At 62.0% G+C, this 19,067-nt stretch overlaps 3 protein-coding genes across 3 annotated transcripts; 1 reads left to right on the forward strand and 2 right to left on the reverse strand.

Annotated features, from left to right (window-relative positions):
* The first annotated feature begins 4,450 nt into the window (after window positions 1-4,450).
* RNF26 (ring finger protein 26) lies at window positions 4,451-5,840 on the forward strand. The gene has a single exon (XM_065738464.1). The coding sequence runs from the start codon at window positions 4,451-4,453 to the stop codon at window positions 5,834-5,836; it is 1,386 nt and encodes a 461-aa protein (XP_065594536.1). The 3' UTR covers window positions 5,837-5,840.
* A 5,561-nt stretch (window positions 5,841-11,401) lies between these two features.
* On the reverse strand, window positions 11,402-13,710 carry C1QTNF5 (C1q and TNF related 5). The gene is made up of 3 exons (XM_065738328.1): window positions 13,635-13,710; window positions 12,769-13,001; window positions 11,402-12,339 (listed from the first exon to the last, which is right to left on the reverse strand). The coding sequence occupies exons 2-3, from the start codon at window positions 12,980-12,982 to the stop codon at window positions 11,822-11,824; spliced, it is 732 nt and encodes a 243-aa protein (XP_065594400.1). The 5' UTR covers window positions 12,983-13,001; window positions 13,635-13,710; the 3' UTR covers window positions 11,402-11,821.
* Window positions 13,711-15,009: 1,299 nt separating this feature from the next.
* MFRP (membrane frizzled-related protein) lies at window positions 15,010-18,127 on the reverse strand. The gene is made up of 13 exons (XM_065738329.1): window positions 18,059-18,127; window positions 17,866-17,977; window positions 17,577-17,705; window positions 17,313-17,471; window positions 17,020-17,239; window positions 16,812-16,942; window positions 16,590-16,714; window positions 16,424-16,510; window positions 16,158-16,306; window positions 15,949-16,079; window positions 15,641-15,775; window positions 15,377-15,504; window positions 15,010-15,312 (listed from the first exon to the last, which is right to left on the reverse strand). The coding sequence occupies exons 1-13, from the start codon at window positions 18,110-18,112 to the stop codon at window positions 15,088-15,090; spliced, it is 1,785 nt and encodes a 594-aa protein (XP_065594401.1). The 5' UTR covers window positions 18,113-18,127; the 3' UTR covers window positions 15,010-15,087.
* Window positions 18,128-19,067: the final 940 nt, after the last annotated feature.

Raw genomic sequence — 19,067 nt, forward strand, 5'->3', positions numbered from 1 at the left:
TGGGCTGAGAAAGCACCCAGTGCTGCAAAGCGTTCTGTTCCACTCTGAGCTTTTATTCCACGTTAAAAATAAAGCAGAAGCAACAAATTCCCGGCCCTTGGGAAAGGGCAACGCCGCTCCCGTGAGAAAGCATCCTGGCTGCGGGTGCCAGCCTACAGCAGCTGCCGCCCTCTGCTCTTCGGGGCTCTTTGCTTTGAAGAGGACTTTTTTCCCCTATGGTTTTTAGTTTTGTTTGTTTCTTTCCCGACCTGACCTCGTAGTTGTGGGGAAAATGGGTTTGGGAGCCGGGCTGGGCATGAAATCAGCCGGCACCCGGTGGGGGCAGGCCCCGCAGGGCGGGCTGCCTTCAGCTGCTTTATCTCACGCCTTCGTATTTATTTGCTTGCTTAATGGATTTGGCTTCGGCCCCCGCTCGCCGCTGTGCAAACAAACAGCGTGCGCCGTGCCGTGGGGCCGCGGTCCCGCACACGCAGCCGGAGCGGGGAGGGTCGGTGCGTGGGTCCCTGATCTGCTCGAGGTGTGGGGCAGCCCCACAGGTAGCGTGTCTGAGCATGGAGGACTGTGATGGCATTTGCTCCTTGCTGCAGCTGGCAGAGCCGGGGCTCTCACCCTGATGATGGTGGGTGATGAAGGGCGACGGCGGATGCTGGGCAATGAGGCTGGCACGGCTTCCTGTGCTCAGGGTGGATGAAAGGAGGACGAAAGCTGGCTGCCATATCCGCCCAGGCCTGCAGTGCTTCACACGACGCCAAAGGGGCCCCCTCCCTGGGGGGGGTAGGGGGGGGGCTGGGAGTGGGGCCAGGTCTCAGCCGTGGGAGGCTCGCTGCCCCCATCCGTCGGGGTCGGCCCTGGGGCTGCGTTCCAGCTGCAGGGCTCAGGGGATGCACGGATCGATCGAAGCCTGAGGTGAATCGAAGGGATGTGATCCGGGGTGAGGGATGAGCATGAGGTGTGCCAGGAGCCCGTGGGCGACCTGCATTACCCCCAGAGCCCTGAGTGATGTCCCGTGGCTCAGCACAAGGCTGCTTTCCTCCCTCCCTTGCTCGGCTGGGCTCCCAGCTCTCCTTTATGCCTCCAATCTCCCTTCCGTGGGGATTACCGACCATGGCTACGGGGCTTTGTTTAGGAGGGGCTGGGAGCAGGCGGAGGGAGGAAGGATGTGAGCAGAAGAGGGGGAAAGGAAGGTGACATCTGGATTTGTGCACCTGGGGATGGGCCGTGGCTTTTCAGAATGCCGAGTAGTGGCAAAGCCCTAAAAGGAGCTGAGATGGCAAAGGGGACACCCAGCCCCACACTTGCCCTGGTGACGGTGGGGCAAGGGCAGATGGACAAGGACAGCTGGGGAGTGAAGGGGAAACCCTACCCGGCTGGGGGCCACCGCCAAGGCATGGGGAAGGAGCCCTGCACCCGGGGCTGGACGCTCACCCAGTGTCAAGGATGTGGGCTCCCCGTAGCCCAGAGCAGGTGCAGCCCTGCATGGTGTGCAGACAGCCACGTACTGCCCTCTCTCTCGCACGTGCACAAGCAAACTGGGACAGGCCCTCACTTCTGTGCCCAAGGATCCTCTCTCAGCCCTGAACACAGTTGCACGGGGAAGGCTTTGGGGCTGGGGGAAGCCGGCAGAGCGGGGATGGCTATTTATAAACCGGCCTTTTCCTTCGGAAGATGCTGAGTTCATCTCCCCCCGGCTATTGCCGGATGGAAAAAGGCCCCATTGTCTTGGCGCCAGATGGGCTGGGGCCGGGCACCCGCCCGCACAATGGGGTGGATTATGGGGCTGGGTGGCGGGGGGTCCCGCAGCATTGGGGCAGGTGGGGGCCCGGCCACGCTCCATCCTCACGCCCCGCTAACATCACAGCTCCCAGAGGAACGGGCACTCGAGGTCTCAGCTCTCCACGTCACCGGGCTTCCCCAGCTCGTGTCACTGAGGAGGAAGGAAAAGACAAAAAATCACAGCGTCCCCAGATCTGGGGGGGGGTGGGGGTGGGGGGGTGAGGGGGCTTACGTGCTGTGCAGGGTTTATGGGCTGCAGGGCTCTGTCCCCATGCCACCCTCCTGCCTGCACCCACCACACTGGGGACACTCCAGGTCACTCGCACCCATGGGAGCTATGGGGCTGGGCAGGGATTTCTCCTCGCAGGACTTTCCCATGGATGAGGACTTGCTTTTCCCAGGGCCGCCTGGCTGGGCTCCAGCAGGACGGAGAGATCCCAGCTCCCTTCCCTACAGCCCTTGGGCTCCCCATCTATGGGGCGGGCAGGGATGGTGGTGGATGCTTGGGGACACGACTCCTTCCCAGCCAGAAATGGAGGGTGGAGGAAGAGCGAGGCACGCTGCTTTGGAGCAGAGCCCGACTGGGGATGGGGGCCCTTCCTGGAGCGGATGCGTTGAAATGAGCCATTGTTTGAGCCTGACCTGGAGCACGGGGCTGTGCTGGGGCACTACTGGGACACCTTGAGGGCAGCCACGGCAGGGCTGCATGCTGATGTCACCACGCTGCGCTAGCCAGCTTGCTCCTGTATAGGTTCAGCACTCTGGGGACAGTTCCATGGGCCCAGCCAGGGCTGGGAGCCGGGGCATGATGCCAGCAGGACCCACAGCCCAGCACCGCCCTTCCTGCCCCCAGGCAGCACTGGGAGGAGATGCTGGGGCCGGAGAAGCTGTGTCCTGCTGCAAGGCGGCGTAACTGGGAGCCGTGGTGGCCCCCGGTGCCATTTCCCCCCTCCTCAACATCATTTCCCCCCTGTGCAGCTGCGGGCTGGGCTGCCAACCCTTTGTCTCCCTGCTTTTCCTATTCCTCTTCCACTCCCACAGCCACACGCTGGGCCCCGCACGCCCCACAGCACAGCATCCTGCACCCCCCGGAGCCAGGACAATGGGAGAGCTCCTCCAGCACTGGGGACTCTCCATCTCTTTGCTTCCAAGCTCCAAGCTGAGGAATCAGCACAGGAGCAGCCCAGGCTGACCACTGCTGCTTCCCGACACGCTGCGGTGAGCTCAGCGCCGGGAAGGCAGTGATGCAGCCTCACGTCAGGGCTGGGTGCCAGCACAGCCCTGGGCAAGGTGCACCCACACTCCAACTCCTGCACCCCAAAGGTACAGAGCAGCCCAGAGCGTGGCAGAGCCCTGACTCAACGAGTGGAACGAGGCCTGAACTGTCTGGGTGCCTGCCCTGCTCCAGGCAGCTGCCGAGCACAGCTGGGACTGCGGTGGCACTGTGCCCACGCTTCCAGCAAGTGTGGGGACAGCTGGGGTGAGCCTGCCAAAGGGAGGGGGGGCTGGCACCCCATCCTGTACAGGTTTCAGGGATCCTCCCCCCCCCCGGGGTGTTTGTGGCCCCCTGTGCCCCTCTCAGGGTGCTTCTTCCCCCAGGTCTTTGCACATCTTTGTGCAGAAAAAAAAGGAGCAAGGAAGGAGAAGCCTCACAACTCTTGGCCCTTCTCTGTGCCCCCCGGCAGCAGGGAAGGGGACGCAGGTGCATGGGGCTCTCAGGGCCCCTCCCCACAGCACGGAGTGAGAAATGAATGGAGCACAGCATGCCTGGCTCTGCTGCTCTGCCCCCCCCTCCACCCCCTGTTTCTTACTTTCATTTTTTTTTTTTTGCCTCCTGGTAAAGCAATAAGAAATCCAAACATTACCATAAATGCTCAAAGCATCTTGGCTCTGTCACGTGGGCACCGGCACACACCCTACCAGGGGGGAACACGCAGCCAAAACCCTGAAACCTAGCAGGGGAGCAGGGAACGGAACTGAAAGCAGCCTGCAGGACAGGCAGACAGACAAACTCGTAGCTTTGCTGCACAGTGGAACGGGGCTGCAGGAGGGGCGTGCCCAGGTGCCCTATTCCCAGGGGCTCCCCCCTTGTCCAGGCACTGCCCAAGGCCCCAGATGTCTTTCCTATGGGTCATCCTCTCCACTTGCTCTACCCTTTCCTTAAAAAGAGTTGGGCACGATGTGGGATGTTCCTCTGCCTGGGGTCACTGTCCGGGCAGTGGGGCTGTGCTGTCTCCTGGGAATGCCCAGCCTGGAAGCTGGCAGGAACAGCAGGAAGCAGGACCTGCTGTAAGAGCTCCTCCCTGGCAAAAACCTTGAGCCAGTCCCGGCCTTGGAATCATTCTGAGAGCTGCGCAGGAAACAGTGCGAGCATCACAACTCTTGGCTGACCCCGTGCCAGAGCGTGACAACCAGAAAGCGCTGAGGCCGGCACCGACTCATCACACACATGACCCCGCAGCCCGCGCCGGTCGGCCGCTGTCAGCCGCGGCGCCGCGGGCCCTTTAACTCCAGCCGAGCTCCAATCGGCAGGAGGCCCCTCCCCCTCCGCCGCGTTCTGCGAACCGCACAATAGGAGGCGTGCGTCGCCGCGTTCCCCTCCTCCGATTGGCCGGCGCCGCGTTCCCCTCCTCCGATTGGCCGGCCCACGGCAAGATGGCGGCGCCTCGCCCGCGCCATGGAGCTGCTGCTGCTGCTGCTGCGCGGGCTGCGCCTGACGCTGGACCTGCTGCTCCTGCTGCTCGACCTCAACTTCTTCCTCGTGTCCTCGCTGCTCACCGCGCTGTTCTGGCTGCTCGCCGCCGTCGCCAGCCTCCCCGGGGCGGCCACGGCCGCGATGTGGGCCTGCTGGAACGGGCTGCTGGGCGGGCTGTGCGGCCTGGCCGAGGCGGCCTGCGGGCTGGCGCTGGGGGCGGTGCAGGGGCTGGGTAGCTTGCTGCGGGGCTGCTGCTCCGCCCTGGAGGGCCTGAAGGTGCTGGGCCATCTGCTGACCCACCTGGGGCTGCGGGGCAGGGAGCTGCTGCAGCGCGGGCTGTGCGGGCTGCTGGGCTCGGGGCAGGCTGTGCTGAGGGAGGCGGGCGAGGGGCTGGCCATCGGGGTCAGCCTGCTGGCCTACGTGGTCAACAGCGTGGTTAACCTGTGCCTGCTGGGCACGCAGAACTTCTTCACCCTGCTGCTGGCCCTCTGGGACTCGGTGGCCAGTCTGGTGCTGCGTGTTGCTGATCTGCTGGCCGCCTTCCTGGCTCACGTCTCCAGCAGCGCCATTGCCGTCTCCATCCTGCTCTGGTCGCCCTGCCAGCTGGCCTTCGAGCTGCTTGTCTCCACCACCGAGCTGCTCATCAGCATCTTCTTCGTCAACGTGTACGGGCTGGCTCTGCTCCTCGCTCTCATTGTCGTCAGCATTGTCATCTTCAACCCCGGGCTGCTCCTCGCGCTCCTGGGCCACGTGCTGGGCTACTTCCACACGCTGCCTGCCTATCCCCGCCTGCAGCAGGAGGTGAGGAGGGTCTACCAGATGGCTGTCCTGATGCTGGGCATGGCCATGACCTCGCAGACCTGGCGCAGAGTAGTGAACTGGAGCCTGCAGTTGACCAACTGGAGCCAAGGGGGCAGAACGATGAACCGGGACAGCGGGCAGGAAGGGGCAGCCCAGGCCCTGGGCAGGCTGACGTTGGCAAGGGGCACCCACTCAGCAGCCCAGCGGGTCCAGCGGCCACATCCAGCTCTGGGTCGAAGCACTGTGTCTGTGCAGCATCTCCAGGCACCCAGGGATGAGCCGAGCACCTCGTGGAGGAAAGCTTCAAGGAGAGAGCAGCTGAACACAGCAGCTGAGGATGGAGCAGGCGGTCCAGACGACGACCCCTGGGTGCTGTTGAAAGAACAAGAGGAACGTAAGAAATGTGTCATCTGTCAAGATCAAACCAAGACAGTGCTGCTTCTGCCCTGCAGGCACCTGTGCCTGTGCCAGGGGTGCACAGAAGTCCTCCTGCAGCAGGCTGTCTACCAGCGCAACTGCCCGCTGTGCCGCCAGATGATCTTCCGGACGCTCAACGTGTACTTGTGAACCATGGGGTGATTGAAGACATTCCTGCTTCACCCTCACGCAGGCTGGCTCTTCCCAGGGCTGCCCTGTGTTGTTTCCAAAGAACTAAGGACAGTGTTGAAGGACCAGGAGGCTGTCAGAGGTGTCTGTCGGCCACAACCATTGCTCAACTAGGCTGTAGCTCCTGCTAGCAAACACAGTAGCTGACCTCTGCAGCACACTGAAAGGTTGTTGCTTTTGTTGTTGTATTTGACAATTTCTGTTTCAAGGCCTGTTGCATTGAGCCTGTGGTCCGACACAAAGCACAGAGGGATGTTCTGGTTCCTCCTAGCCAAAGCTGATGGAAGGATGGAAGACTGTGCCATCTTGGGAATTCCTGAGACTGGTGCAAGGCAAATGTGTGTTTTTCTACCAAGGCTTGGCCAGAAAACTAGGACTGCATTTGCACTCTTTCTTCCTCCTGTTACATGGGGCAGCTCTGGGGGAAGGGATTCATATGCCCCTTTTGCAAGGCTCTAGCAAAGCACACTTGAGCTTTTCTACCAAAGGGCTGAGCCCAGCCCTCAGCTGGAGGACAGCAGGGTTTCTGAGGCACCTTAGTGTTCCAGCCACCATGGCTTTAGTGTCCAGCTTTTCCCTTGCCAGGTGGAGCCATGATGAACACGATCTCGCTGCAGGACAGCTGACTGCAGAGCTCAGCGCCGCTGCCGCTCCCACACCTATGCAAGGCCAGCAAGCACATGGTGTGTTGCCCACGTGGAGGGAGTTTCTTACCTACTGCCTGGGAGCCAGAACAGCCCTCGTGCTCCCTAAGGCTGGAGAGCACTTGCCAGTTCCCAGGCTGGGCTGGCAGGAAGGGGTGACTCTTTGGGAAGCAAGGGGACACCCCAATCCTCCTTGAAGCCCACTGAGACATTCCAGTTTCAGGCACAAGTGCTATGCAGATGCGTGCACGGAGTAGTACCAAGACCACAGCTACGTTTGTTCAGAACAGGGTTACATTTCTGTTTTGTTGTTTTTTTTTATTTCTACAATGTGAAACACAGTTTGTTTAATGTAAGTGTCCCTCGATGTCTGACGAAGCTTTCCGAGCTGGGGAGGTCTGAGGTGCCTCATCCCAGCACTGTTCCAAGAAACTGCTGAGCTGCAAGAGAGCCACGTGCTAAAAAGCTTTCCCTTTTCCAGCTGCTCGTCTGGGGTCAGCCATACATCAGAGCCAAATTTGGCTGGAGCCAGCTTGGAAGGAGCCTTGACTCCTCCACTGCAGGCCAAGAGCCTGAGGGCGGCTGGCGTGGCGATCTCCATTCTCCTGCTAACAAATAATTGATCAGTAATTGAAGCCAAAACAGAGGCAAAAGAGAGGCCAGCCGTGCTGGGAGACAGCTCTGCAATGCAAACTTTTGCCTTGTCTGAGAGGGGCTGTGCAGGGGCTGCTGTGTGCTGGGGTCACATCCTCCCCTCCGAGCCACTTCTCCTGCAGCTCAGATGGAGTCACCCCCGGTTGGGACCAGCTGGTGATCTTGGGGTGCAGTGTTTCCTACGCGGGCTTCAGGGGAGGAAAGGCACCTTCCTTGGACTGCAATTTCTCCCCACAAATCTCTTTAATTATTATTATAGCAGTCACTGTTTTAGGAGCCTGTTTATTTTTCGCCTGTTTATAAAGAGAGAGAAAGCTTTGCCTTAAGTTTAACTCTGCACTACGAACAAGCAAATTAATAGTTCTCTGTACCAGAAGCTGCCTGCTGCCTCATTCTTGGGGTGGATTTCTCTGGGGCCTCCATCTCTGCTTACCCCTGAGCGCCGTCACTGATGCAGAATTGGATTCCAGGCCTGGTGTTACCAAGTGCTGCTCAGTAAAGAAGAGAGAAGGCAGGCTGCTCCTGGGAAGAGAAGAAACGTGCACCTCTCTCTGCTGAACCAAAGAGGTGTGTGCTTGGCTTCTTCAGAGCTGGAGCAGCCCAGAGCAGAAGGGCTGAGGCTTTCCAGGCTGGCAGAACAAAGCATGAGGATGTGTAATCCCAGCTCCCGGGTGTCCTTGGTGCTTCCAGGTCCTGCTGTGTGTGACAGAGCCTGCTATCCTCAGGGATGGAGGCAGGACAGGGGCAGCTTTGCTTCACAAAAAGGCCAGGATGGGCTCAGCTGTGCTGAGCTACTGCTGAGCTGATGCATTCGCTGCAGAGAGTTATTCCCTGGCCCTGATCTGAGCTCTTGGCAGGCTGCTGTGTGCTTTTAAGCACCCTTGGCTTCTCCAGAATCCTTGCAAATTGTTTGGAAAAAAGCATTTCAGGACCCCGATGGGCTGAGACCTCAGGAGCTTTGGCTCACCCCACCTTGAACTCACCTGCCTTGGCAGGGCTATGCCAGCAAACAAACTAATTTTAACCAGGAAGCTCTCATGTCCTGGCTGAAAGTCACGGAGGGGGGATTGCAGGGAGGCTGCAGGAGTGCAGCCCTGCCAGGCTCAGTGCCAGCACGGGGCTGCCAAGCCCTGCAGGGGACCTGCTGCACCAGGGGAAACTGAGGCACTGCCTCCCCCCCTGCCCTCAGGGAGCAGAGGTGGGCTGGGGAATGGGGTTTGGCAGGGAGATGCCCCGTGCAGAGGGCATGCAGCCACCTCATCCCGCTGTGGTCAAGTGAGAACAGGATGTAAAGGACACGGCCTTCCCCCGGGAGCTGTCCTGCACGCATTTGGCTCACAGGCAGCAAGCAATTACAAGAGGAAAATGCAACCATCCCCCGGCTGACAGCAGCCTGCAGCGTCCTGATAGTTCTCCAGCACCATGGAGCTGGTGTGGGGCTGCAGTGATGCACACAGACTGGTCACGGGCACAAGGCCTGAGGTGCTGGGTGCATTCCCTGCTCCAGAGCTTGCTAGGAAGCATCACGCAGGGAAGCAGGGCTGATCTGAGCCCACTGCAGCACCCTCTGCCCTCCCTAGGGCAGGAGCAGCGTGATGCTGCTGGGTTACCTTCACTCAAAAGCACTGATGTGGGGAGGCTGACAGCTTGCTGGGACTAAAGCCTTCCCCAGGCCTTGGGAAAATCCCCGGCATCCCTTTGTCTGCCCAGCTGCGACATCCCAGCCCTAATGAGCTGCCATTGCCTGTGTGACAGCAGGGAGCTGGCGTGACAGACACGCGTTGCAGAGCAGCTCACAGCCCCGGGCCAGTGAGGAGGGAGCAGGTGACGATGAGCAGCAGAACCATGGGGGGCCTTTGGGCTGCTCCCAGGCACCAGCTTTGCTCCCTGATTAGTGGCTCAGAGCATGCTGCACGGGGCTGTGCTCAGCTGGGCCGTGGGTATCGCCGCGAATGGAAACTCCCTGCTGCCTCTGCGGGGTTTCCATCTCATCAGGGTGCAACAGAAACATCACTTGAGTCTGGAGGAGGTGATCCCCGGTCCTCTCTTGGTGCCCTCCCTTCTCCAGGACATGGGATTCTCCCATGCAGATCCCTGAAGAAGCTGACGTCTGCCCTCCTGAAGCCCTCAGCTGAGTCCTGCTTTGGTCTCGTTCCCTTCTGTCAGGATCCAGAGCTCCTCTGACACGGTTTGTAGGTGCACAGCCACCTGCTGCTGTGAGCTGTTGCCAGATATTGAGGCAGTTCCCATTCCCATGAGGACCAGTGCCTTGGCTGCTATCACCCCAACAAGATCACAGCCCCCCACCTGCACAGAGCCCGCAGGTCCCTCCTGTTTGCCCCCATGCTGCTGTACAGGCACTTCGGATACCCCAGCACAGCCATATGAGAACTCACATGCAGGACTGGTGTGGGCATTGCCTTACCCGCATGCATGAGCTGGATGGACCCCTCCTCAGCCCTGATGTGTCCTTATGATTGCACACTTGAGCCCTTTGCTTGCCCACCTCATCCTCCCCTGCTTGAAAACGGACCCCTCCCCTCCCCCATGATGAACTTCTCCTTACCAGGACAGCCAGGAGTCACCAGCACAGGCTTTATCACCGAGGGCATTTCCATACTCTGCCCCTGCAGCTGACAGTTTGGGTTCTTGGTGCTGCAAGGTCTGGCAGATGATCGATCCACTTGGCACCTTCACCTCCTCTGCAGCCCCAGGGCTCACACACACAGCCAACACCTCTTGCAAGCTGCATGTGGCAACCCCAGCCCTGCAGGGTCCGAGCCTCCATCTGGAGACTGTGTCCTTTCTGTAGCTAAGAAGCAGTGTGCTGCTCTGGGAAGAGCTGCCAGCACTTTTTTTTTTTTTAATTAAATAAACATTTCTGTTCCAACTGCCACCTCTGTCAGCTGCACAACGAAACCTATCTGCTCAAACTGCTCTCATAGCAGCTTCGCCCTCTTGCTGCCCCAAGGGGTGGTGGTCCCTCCCCAACCTGGGTGCAGCTGGAACAGGGGTTGTGGCCAATCCTTCCTCAGGGGGCAGCTGCTGGAGCTTGTTAGAAGCTGCTAGGTTTTGCCACAAACCACAGCCTCCTGTGGCTCCCCTTCACCCTATCCCCTCCCTGTCCTCCTCCCTGGACAGCTGCTTGGGGGTGGTCCCAACAGTCCCCCACTGACCCCATACAAAGCACTCAGGAGAAGAAGAGCATCCCAAGGAGAGCAGAGCCCAGAGCTGCTGCACCAAGCACTGCTCCCCACACCGTGGTAGGGCCTGGAGGATGCTCCCAGCCCCCACGCACCTCCCCTGGCCTCATCCCAAGAAAAATCATTTTCCTCCTCCCAGAACAGACAGTTCCGACCATCGATCTGCTCTGCCGTGTTGTTTATCCCTGAGCAGCTCTGCTTACAGAAAAAGCCATCTTCAACCCAAACAGCCGCTTCCGCTGCAACGTGAGCCTGCGGCTGGGGCTGGGAGGGAGCTGCAGGGCCCTCACCCCTGGCCCCACAGCTTCTGCAAGCCCTTGTGGGGCTGGGGGTGGTCCTGCCGTGCTCTGTGTGCCCAGGTGCGATGCAGTGATGTTCCCTTGGCTCTGAGCCCCTGCGTGGTCCCAAGGTCTGTAGGGTTCGCTCATCACGCTGTGGGGTTGCTCGTCCCACTGTCCCCAGCCTGATGGCAGCACGGCTGTCGGGTGAAGGAGGTCGGCCCTCTGCCGAAAGCCCCCTCCCTGCTCGTCCCCTATCCCCGCAGGACCTATTTTGGGCAGGAATGAGGAAACAATTCGTTCCACGGCTAAAAATAGGGACCTTTCTCCCAAGCGGATCACGCTGCATCCCAGGATGGGAGAGAGCTGGCGAACTCCCTAAGTCCTGACAACGGTGGGGGGCAACAATTCCCCCAGCCCCAACCTCCGTGTCCTCAGCTCCCCCCATGGCACCAAGGGGGGGGGGGTCCTGCTCACGGGGAGCCGGGATCGAGGGTCTGGGCGGGGAGTGCCGCCCCATCCCCACCCCTCAAGTATTGAGGGGAAGGCGGACAGGGAGGGAGGAGGCAAAGAGATGCCGATGCTTCCACCTAGCGGCTTCCCACTGGCTGTGCTGGAGTCCCGTCCCCCGCCCTGCTTTTCTGCGTGCAGCCCCACGAGTGGTCTCAGCTCCCCCAGCGAGCCCCCACGCCCCCCAAGGCGGGGCCGCACAGCAGCGGGCACACGTAAGGATGAAGACCCCTTTATTGAGGGTGAAGGAGGAGGTGGGAGGCTGGAGGACAGGGACGAGGACAGGGACACCGGTGGCACAGGCAGGATGGCTTTGCACCCTGGGACATGGTAGGGGGTGGCAGGATGGGCCCCTCGCCGTGCCAGCGGCCAGGCAGCCCGCAGGGAGAAGCTGCCCGGGAGGGGGGAAATGCTGCGTGCATAGGAGCAATGAGGCCATCGGGTCACTGCAGCTCCCCAGCTCGGGCATTGTATCCCAAAGCCGTGTGCCCGCAATCATGCTCAGCTCCAGAACAGCACTGCATGGGGCGGCAGGGAGATCGTGCCCCTGCCTGACACGAGCAGGGCAGGGGGAGAATGCTGAGCATCCTGGCTCCCACGTGGCCCGATCCCATCCCCGAGGGGGTCCCCATGGGGTCCCCATCCCCAGCCTCGCGTTCAGGCGAAGACGGCAGAGTTCTGCCAGTAGGAGTAGACGAGGAAGCCGGTGAAGGTGCTGTCCGTCTTCACGCTGGCGTAGAAGCCGATGTAGTCCCCGACGCCCACCTGCACCCACACCTCATCCTCGGGCTCCAGGCGAACCAGGGCCCCCCCCGAGAGCGAGGTGGGCTTGGGCCAGTTCCCGTAGTACTGGAAGAAGGAGGCGATGGAGTGCCCGTTCTTCATGATATCAAACTGCAGGCTGGCGCGGTAGACGGTGGCGTGGACGGCGAAGTAGTAGAGGCCGGGCACCTCGCAGGTGAACTTGCCCGTGGCGGGGTCGTAGTGGCCCTGCTCGTTGACCAGGACCACGTCGAAGCGGATGGGTTGGTCGGCCAGAGGAGGGCTGCGTGACTCGGAGCGCTTGGCGCTGAAGGCGGAGCGTGGGGCCACCGCACATTCACCCTGAGCGCCCTTCTCGCCGTGCATGCCGTCCACGCCGGGGCTGCCCGTCTCCCCACGGGGACCAGGAGCTCCTGGAGGGGGCACAGAGGGGATGGTGTAATCTTGAAGCTTGCTGTCCCCAGCGTGACCTCTGCCATCTGTGCTCCCCCAGCTCGGCTGCCCAGACCCATCCCATCGGGGTTCAGCATCCCACGGGTACTGCTGTTGGGCCATACTCTACCTGGGGATGCGGCATAACCCACAGGGGCAGGAGACCAACCCCCAGGAGCCAAGGAATGGATGCTGCACCTACACTGGGGCTCCTGAAGCAGGAAGAAATGCCTGTAGCAGCAAGCTGCTGTCTCTTGGAGGGTCATCCATGAAGGAGCAGAAGGGTGGTGGCAGCACAAAAGGGGCATTTTTGTGGGGTATCCTCCCAGCTTGGCAGTATAGGGCTGTGCCAGCGTTGAGACACAAGCTCATTCCCATGGCCACGGTCCCCTAGTGGTCCCCTTACTTACCTGGTGGGCCCATCTCGCCCTTCTCACCCGGCATCCCCATCGCCCCATCCCGGCCGTCTCGTCCATCTCTGCCTGGCAGACCCTGACCCCCGTGCAAGCCTGGGGTGCCTGGGATGCCTGGCTGCCCCGAGCACTGCCTGGGGATCTTGTTGTCTTCAATCTGCACAGAGCTGCTGATGAGCCCGAGGAGGAAGAGGAGGAAGAGCTGCTTCATCTCTTCTGCCGTACGGGGGCTGGGAAGGGGCACAGGACACAGGTTACAGTCCTGTCAGAGGGCTGGCACCCTGCAGCCACCCTCCTTTCTCTCCCCGCTGCCTTTTTGGCAGGCACTGCCTGCACCTGCTGCATCATCCCCATTGCCCACCCAAACCGTGGTGATGCCGGTGCCAGAAACGGGAGGGGAGCGTGCAGGGGAAGCGATTCCGGGTGCCGGGTGGGCACCTCCAGCAGGATCCCCACGGGTGACACCGTGCGTGGGGCTGTGCTTTCGGCAGGCAGCAGTGCGTGGCGGGGTGGCAGCTCAGGAGCTCCGGTTGCATCGTGGCCCTGCCCTTGGCAGCATCCCCGCGGCTGGCTCCCTGCTCCGACCCACCCGGCTCCCTGCATACCACCGTCCATGGCCGCAGCATCACACCGGGCTGTGCTGGGACCGCCGCGGTGCTGGGACCACCCGGCAGCCCCCCCATCCCCGCCGCAGCCCCCAGCCCTCTCCCCGTGGCCTTTCCCTAGTGAATCCTCTCACTCTTTCCCCTCTCGTGGACGCGACGGCTTCGACAAAGGGGAAAAGGAGGAGAAATGTGGCTCCCCTCCACCCTGGGGTGCCGGAGCTGGGATCCCAGCGTGTCCTTGCCCACCCCCCCACTCACCGCAGTCCCACAGCTCCCGTCCCCACGCCCCGCTGCACTCCGCTGGGATGGCTGCGGCTCTTCCTGACCGCTTTGCTCTGACGAAGGCCCGAGGAGAGGCTGCCTCTCCACCCCCCCCTCCTCCCCACGTCTCTCCTCCCAAACTCCAAAGGAAATCACGGGCCCCGGGAGCCAAAAGCTACAAGACAAGGGGAAAAAGAAAAATAATCCCGCGGTGTCGGAAGCGCTGTAAGCAGGGGGAAGGGAGAGCCAGACAAACAGCCCAGCGGGGCGAGGGGAGGAGTGGGATGAGAGTCATCAGCGCTGAAGGCATCTGGGCAGCAGGACAGCACGATGGAGAATGAGAGAAAACAGAGGGAAAGCAGAACGAGACAAAGGAAAGGAGCAGTTGGAGAGGGAGCCCTAGAGGTGTGCGATGCTCTGGCTGGTGCTTTGTTCTTGGTAGGAGGGATAAGGCAAGAGGGGCAATGGGGCACTCTCGGTGTAGCAGTGCCAACGCTGGGAGCACCCGCGGGGGCTGCAGAGAGTGCAGGCGTGGTGCTGTGTGGGGCAGGGATGCAGCAGGCTGCAGGTGCAGGCAGCTGGCACAGAGGCCGCAGTGAAGCTGGGACAGTGCTGGGCTTTGCAAGACACTCCCAGCTCTCCTTGAGTCTGTTCCAGCACCGAGCGCATCCAAGGGATGATACAGGGTGTGGTGATGTGGGTGACAGTGCTGGCTTAGCCTTCCTGGCCCGCATACCCAAAAGCCAGGTGCTGGCAGGGGGTCCGACTGCTCTCCCCCAGGTGTGAAGGGGCTGCTGGTTTTGGCCAGCTGGGAGCTGGTTTGTGGCTGTGGGGTGTTGCCAGGCTGTGGCCAGTGGGGTGGCCTGGTGCCAGCATGGCCAGAAAGGACAGAGCCCTGGCTGGAGTGAGCTCTGCTCCCTGCACCATGGGGCTGCCTGCATGACGTTCTCCAAGACCCATCCATATCACTGGGGTCCCCCATCCCACTGTGAGGGCACAACAAGCAGCCCGTGTCCTCCCTGCAGCTGGGCCAGTGCCCTGCTATTCCTGCCCACATACTGGCTTCCCTCTCTTAGCCCACACCTCAATTTCTCCACTATGATCTGACGGGACCCACATGCCCTCCTCAAACACACCTCCTGCTCCATCACTTCATCAGCTGCTCACGCTCTTTATTCTGCTGGCTCTGGGGCTGGGAGTCAGCCTGCAGCCTGGCTCACCTTGGCCCAGTCCTGCTCCATTTGCAGAGCATTATCAGCTCTGCTGCTGAGGGGTCACAGTCCCTCTCTGGGAACTCAGTCCTGCGAAAAGCCCGTGGCATCTGGGCACTGAGCTGAGGGCAGAGCAGACTGGCAGGCCTCAGGGCAGGACATCTCAGAACGGGAGCAGTGGGGAGGTTTGGGGCAGGAGGGGGCTCTGTTGCAGCCTCCGTTCTTCTTTCCTCGCCATCTCAGGGCTGGAAGCACTCCACGGGGTCGTTGGAGTCGGGCAGGATGTTGCAGTTGATGGGCCAGAGGATGCCGAGGAGACCCAGGGAGTGCTGGCAGCGCAGCTCCGCAGCCAGGCAGACAGCACGGCAGGGCTGCAGGACACCCCCATCCGGAGTGCACTTGGGCACAAAGAGGCTGCAGATGAGCAGGCGGAGGTGCTGGTAGCAGGCGAGCTCCATCAGGGTCTGCAGGAGAGAAGCAGTGAGCACGGTACGGTGCACAGCAGCCTCCTGCAGCCCAGCTGCTCACCTGGTAGTCCTGCAGCACCTCGGCAGCTCCCGCCTGGTCCGGGATGGCCAGCCAGATGTTGGGAAAGGAGGTGGCATTGTAGCCCAGCCCCAGGCACATCTCCACCTCCACAGGCTCGCAGATGGAGCCTGCACGGGGAGGGGTGCAGGGTTAGAGTTAGGTTTTATAGATGACTGTGGGTCTGAGAGCCTCCAGGTGGGCACCTGGGACAGGTGGTGGCTATGGGATGGCAGTCGGGGGGTGTTCCCGGCTGTGGGCACTCACCAAATGCAGGGTAGGAGACCCCAGTACAGTTCAGCTCATCAGTGCCATCGGGGCAGTCGTGCCAGCCATCACATACAGACTCCAGCGCCCGGCACTCGCCGTTGCCACAGGAAAACTCTGCGGGGCTGCAGGTCTCTGTGAGGGCAGGGCACGGGGATGGGCGTGGGCAGAGAGCCAGGGGACCTCCAGCCCAAGCTCCTGCTCCAAGAAGGGTCAGATTTGGGGAAAACCATGGCTTCCTCAAGCTTAACCTTGAAAAGCCCCAAGGATGGAGACCACAAGGCCCCTGCCTACACCCCGCTGCGTACTCTCTGTGGCATTGCGGGCTTGGTAGGTGGCAAAGAACCCGGTGTCTGCTACTCCTTCATCTGCCACAAAGAGGACAGTCATGACGTGGCGCGACGAGGTCAGGGAGGGTGGCAGCTGATGGCCGCAGAACCTGCAGGGACATGGGGCAAGAGAGGGGTTGGGTGGGCAGGACCTGAAGCCCCCACCCATGCCTCGGTTTCCCCAGCACCTGCCCAGCAGGCTGGCAGCCCCGGTGCCCGCACTGTCGTGAACCTCCACGAAGTCAAAGCTGCAGTCCTCGTGTGACTCCAGGCTGAAGTTGTGGAAGTGCAGGTCGATGACGTGGCCCAGGGGCACAGAGATCTGCCAGAGGCACAGCTGCGGGGACAGCCATGAGAGCCGTGAAGCCGGGTAGGGGCACGGGCTCTCCCCGATGGGAGGAGGCCTTCCTCCCTCCTGCCTTCTTCCTCCTCCTCCCAGCGTCCCTTCACTCACCTGCTGGTGTGGGTACGGCTGGGGGTGGCTCGGGGTGGAGAAGTGCCCCTCCAGGGTGGTCAGCGGCCCCCCACACTCTGGACACACACACACAGGGCAGCTGTGCCCCCATTCCCTCCACCATCACTGCCTCAGGGACGGGGGGAGCACGCGCTGCCATCCCACCTTTGTGCTTCACACTGCAGTTGGCTTCGTCGCTCCGATCGTCGCAGTCGTGGAAGCCATCGCAGACAAAGCCCAGGTGGATGCAGAGCCCCTGGTCACAAAAGTGCTCATCCCACGCGCAGCTCTCTGCCGTGCGAGTCGGGGTGAGCGGGCTGGTGGTGGTACCCACACCCGTACCCGTACCCTCGGGTGTTTTGGGGCCACCCCACGTGGTGTTACTCACTCTCACTGGGGACCACGGCGCGGTACCGGGCGCTGAAGCCCGGGGCCCCCACGCTGCCATCAGAGACAAAGGTGACCCGCAGGCGGTTGGAGATGCTGTTGAAGGTTGGGGGGACCACGCTGCCGCAGAACCTGGGGGCACAGCGGGGGCAGTAGCACTGCTCACCCCATTCCTGGGTACTCCCTTCCTTGGGCACACAGAGCCCTACCTGGCAGTGCCCCCCCGTGCCCCCTGCTCCTCATAGAGCTCCAGCCTGTCGAAGAGGCAGGAGGCGGTGCCCTCCACGCTGAAAGCATCCATTGTCAGCTGGATGGCCATGCCGGCGCCCACCTCGATGTGCCATATGCAGAGCGTGTGGGGTGGGTAGGGGCCCGGGTGGTTGGGGGAGCTGAAGGAGCCCTCGGAGCCACGCAGGGTCCCACCACATGCTGCACATTGCAAACGGGTTAGGGGGACATGGGGATGTGGTCAACATGGTGTGCCACCCGCACGGGGACTTACCCGGTGCCGGGGTGCTGGCTGCAGGTGGTCGGCCATGGGTTGGGGTGGAGGGGTTGGGGTCCTGGGGGTCCCTCTGGGTGGGTGCCATGGAGATGGTGGCAGTGCCGCGGGCGGGCAGGGCTGCAGCCGGGGAGTGGGGTGTCTGCGGGGACGTCAGCTCTGCGCCAAGGGGGATGGATGTAGCACGGGGAGGGAGCCCTGGAAGCCCACCCAACCCCACGGTCACAGCGCGTTCCTCCCACCCACCCTGCGCACGGCACTCACGGTGGATGACGATGCCCAACAGGAGGGAGATGAGGAAGAGCAGAACGGCGCTCATCAGGGCCACGCAGAGCCACGTGAACCTGCAGTCAGCACGGTACTGCCAGCCCGCCTGCACCCAGAGCTGCCGGCCTGGGGAGGGGGAGGAGAGCGGGCAGAGCGGGGGGCTGCCTCATCCCCCCGAGCCCAGCCCCACATCCCCAGGGTGCCTGTGATTCCCCCACACCCTCACACCCCTATGGGTGGGCTCCCGGTGGCCCCACGGACGCATGTACAAACCCCATGCACGTACTGAGAGCATCCTGGGGTGATGCAGCTCCCACCCCGTCCTTGTCCGGTGGCTTCTCAGCTGGGGACACCGCCAGGGGCTCCTCACCCTCGAAGACGGGGTTGCAGAACTCAGTCTGCACGAAAGCAACGACGAGTGACACCGCAGGGACTGCAGTGTGGAAACCCACCGGGTGGCACCCCCACCCCAGCCCTACCTCGCTGCGCTCCAGAGCCTCGGGGCAAAGCGTGATTTCGATGAAGTCCTTCATGGTAGCAGCACTCCCAGCACGCAGCACTTAGAAGCCCCCCCAGAGCGCTCTGCCCCCCAGCACGGCCGCGTGTCCCCCCACCCGCTGCTCCCTGGGTGTCCCCATCGCACACGGCGTTGGCTGTGCCCACATGTGCTCAGCCCCACGGAGCCCTATGGCCACGCGTGGGGAGCACTGCGAGGCCCCGCTCCCCTCGGCGGGCCCCTTCCCTCTGCCCCGTTAATCCAGCTCAGCTGAGGATGCCGAGGTCAGGCCCTGGCATGAAGATCCCACATCTTAAAGGGGAAAGTGTGCTCGCACCAGAGCTGGGAGCCTGTCCCTCGGGCTGGGGACACGGCTTTCCAGGAGCCGGTGGGAGTGGGGCATCCCTGGAGGGGCTGTGTTGGGTGTACACCCCTCCTTCTCTCATGTCCCCCCTCGCTAATGTCTGAGCACTGCTGCCCGTGTTCCTGCTGCCCCTTAGTGCCGCAGTTCTGTGCCTGATCTGGGCAGAAAGGGACCTTTGTTCAGGGCTTTGGGGGCAGAGTGCGGGCACAGGAGGAGGAGGAGGGGCTCCCCGTGCCCCACGGACGCACCGTGGGCACCACGTCCACTCGCTGCAGGTGAACCCCGTGCCATAATTCCTTCCAAATTGAATCCTGCCTCAGTTTCCCTCCCTCTGCTGGAGCCCCAAGCCAAGCACACACACGCAGCGTTCTGTTCCAGCTAAAATTTATTCCTACACGAGTCTCCCTTGTACGAGACACATCCTGCCCATCTTGCTTACACAGTAAACAAGCCACCTGCCGAGCTGCAGCACTGCCCCAGCCCGGGACCCACCTCTGCCCCCCCCAGCCCCGCCGGGATGCCCCTGGGGGATGTGCTCAGGGCAGGGGGGCTCAGCCCTTGCCCAAAGAAGGACGGGTGCTGGGTTGGGCCGGGGCTGTGCTGGGTCAGCTGCGTGTCCCTCCCCATT

This window comes from Cyrtonyx montezumae, unplaced genomic scaffold, assembly GCF_038088225.1.
Source record: "Cyrtonyx montezumae isolate F1298 unplaced genomic scaffold, pur_monq_1.0 scaffold_22, whole genome shotgun sequence".
NCBI classification, from domain to species: Eukaryota; Metazoa; Chordata; class Aves; order Galliformes; family Odontophoridae; genus Cyrtonyx; species Cyrtonyx montezumae.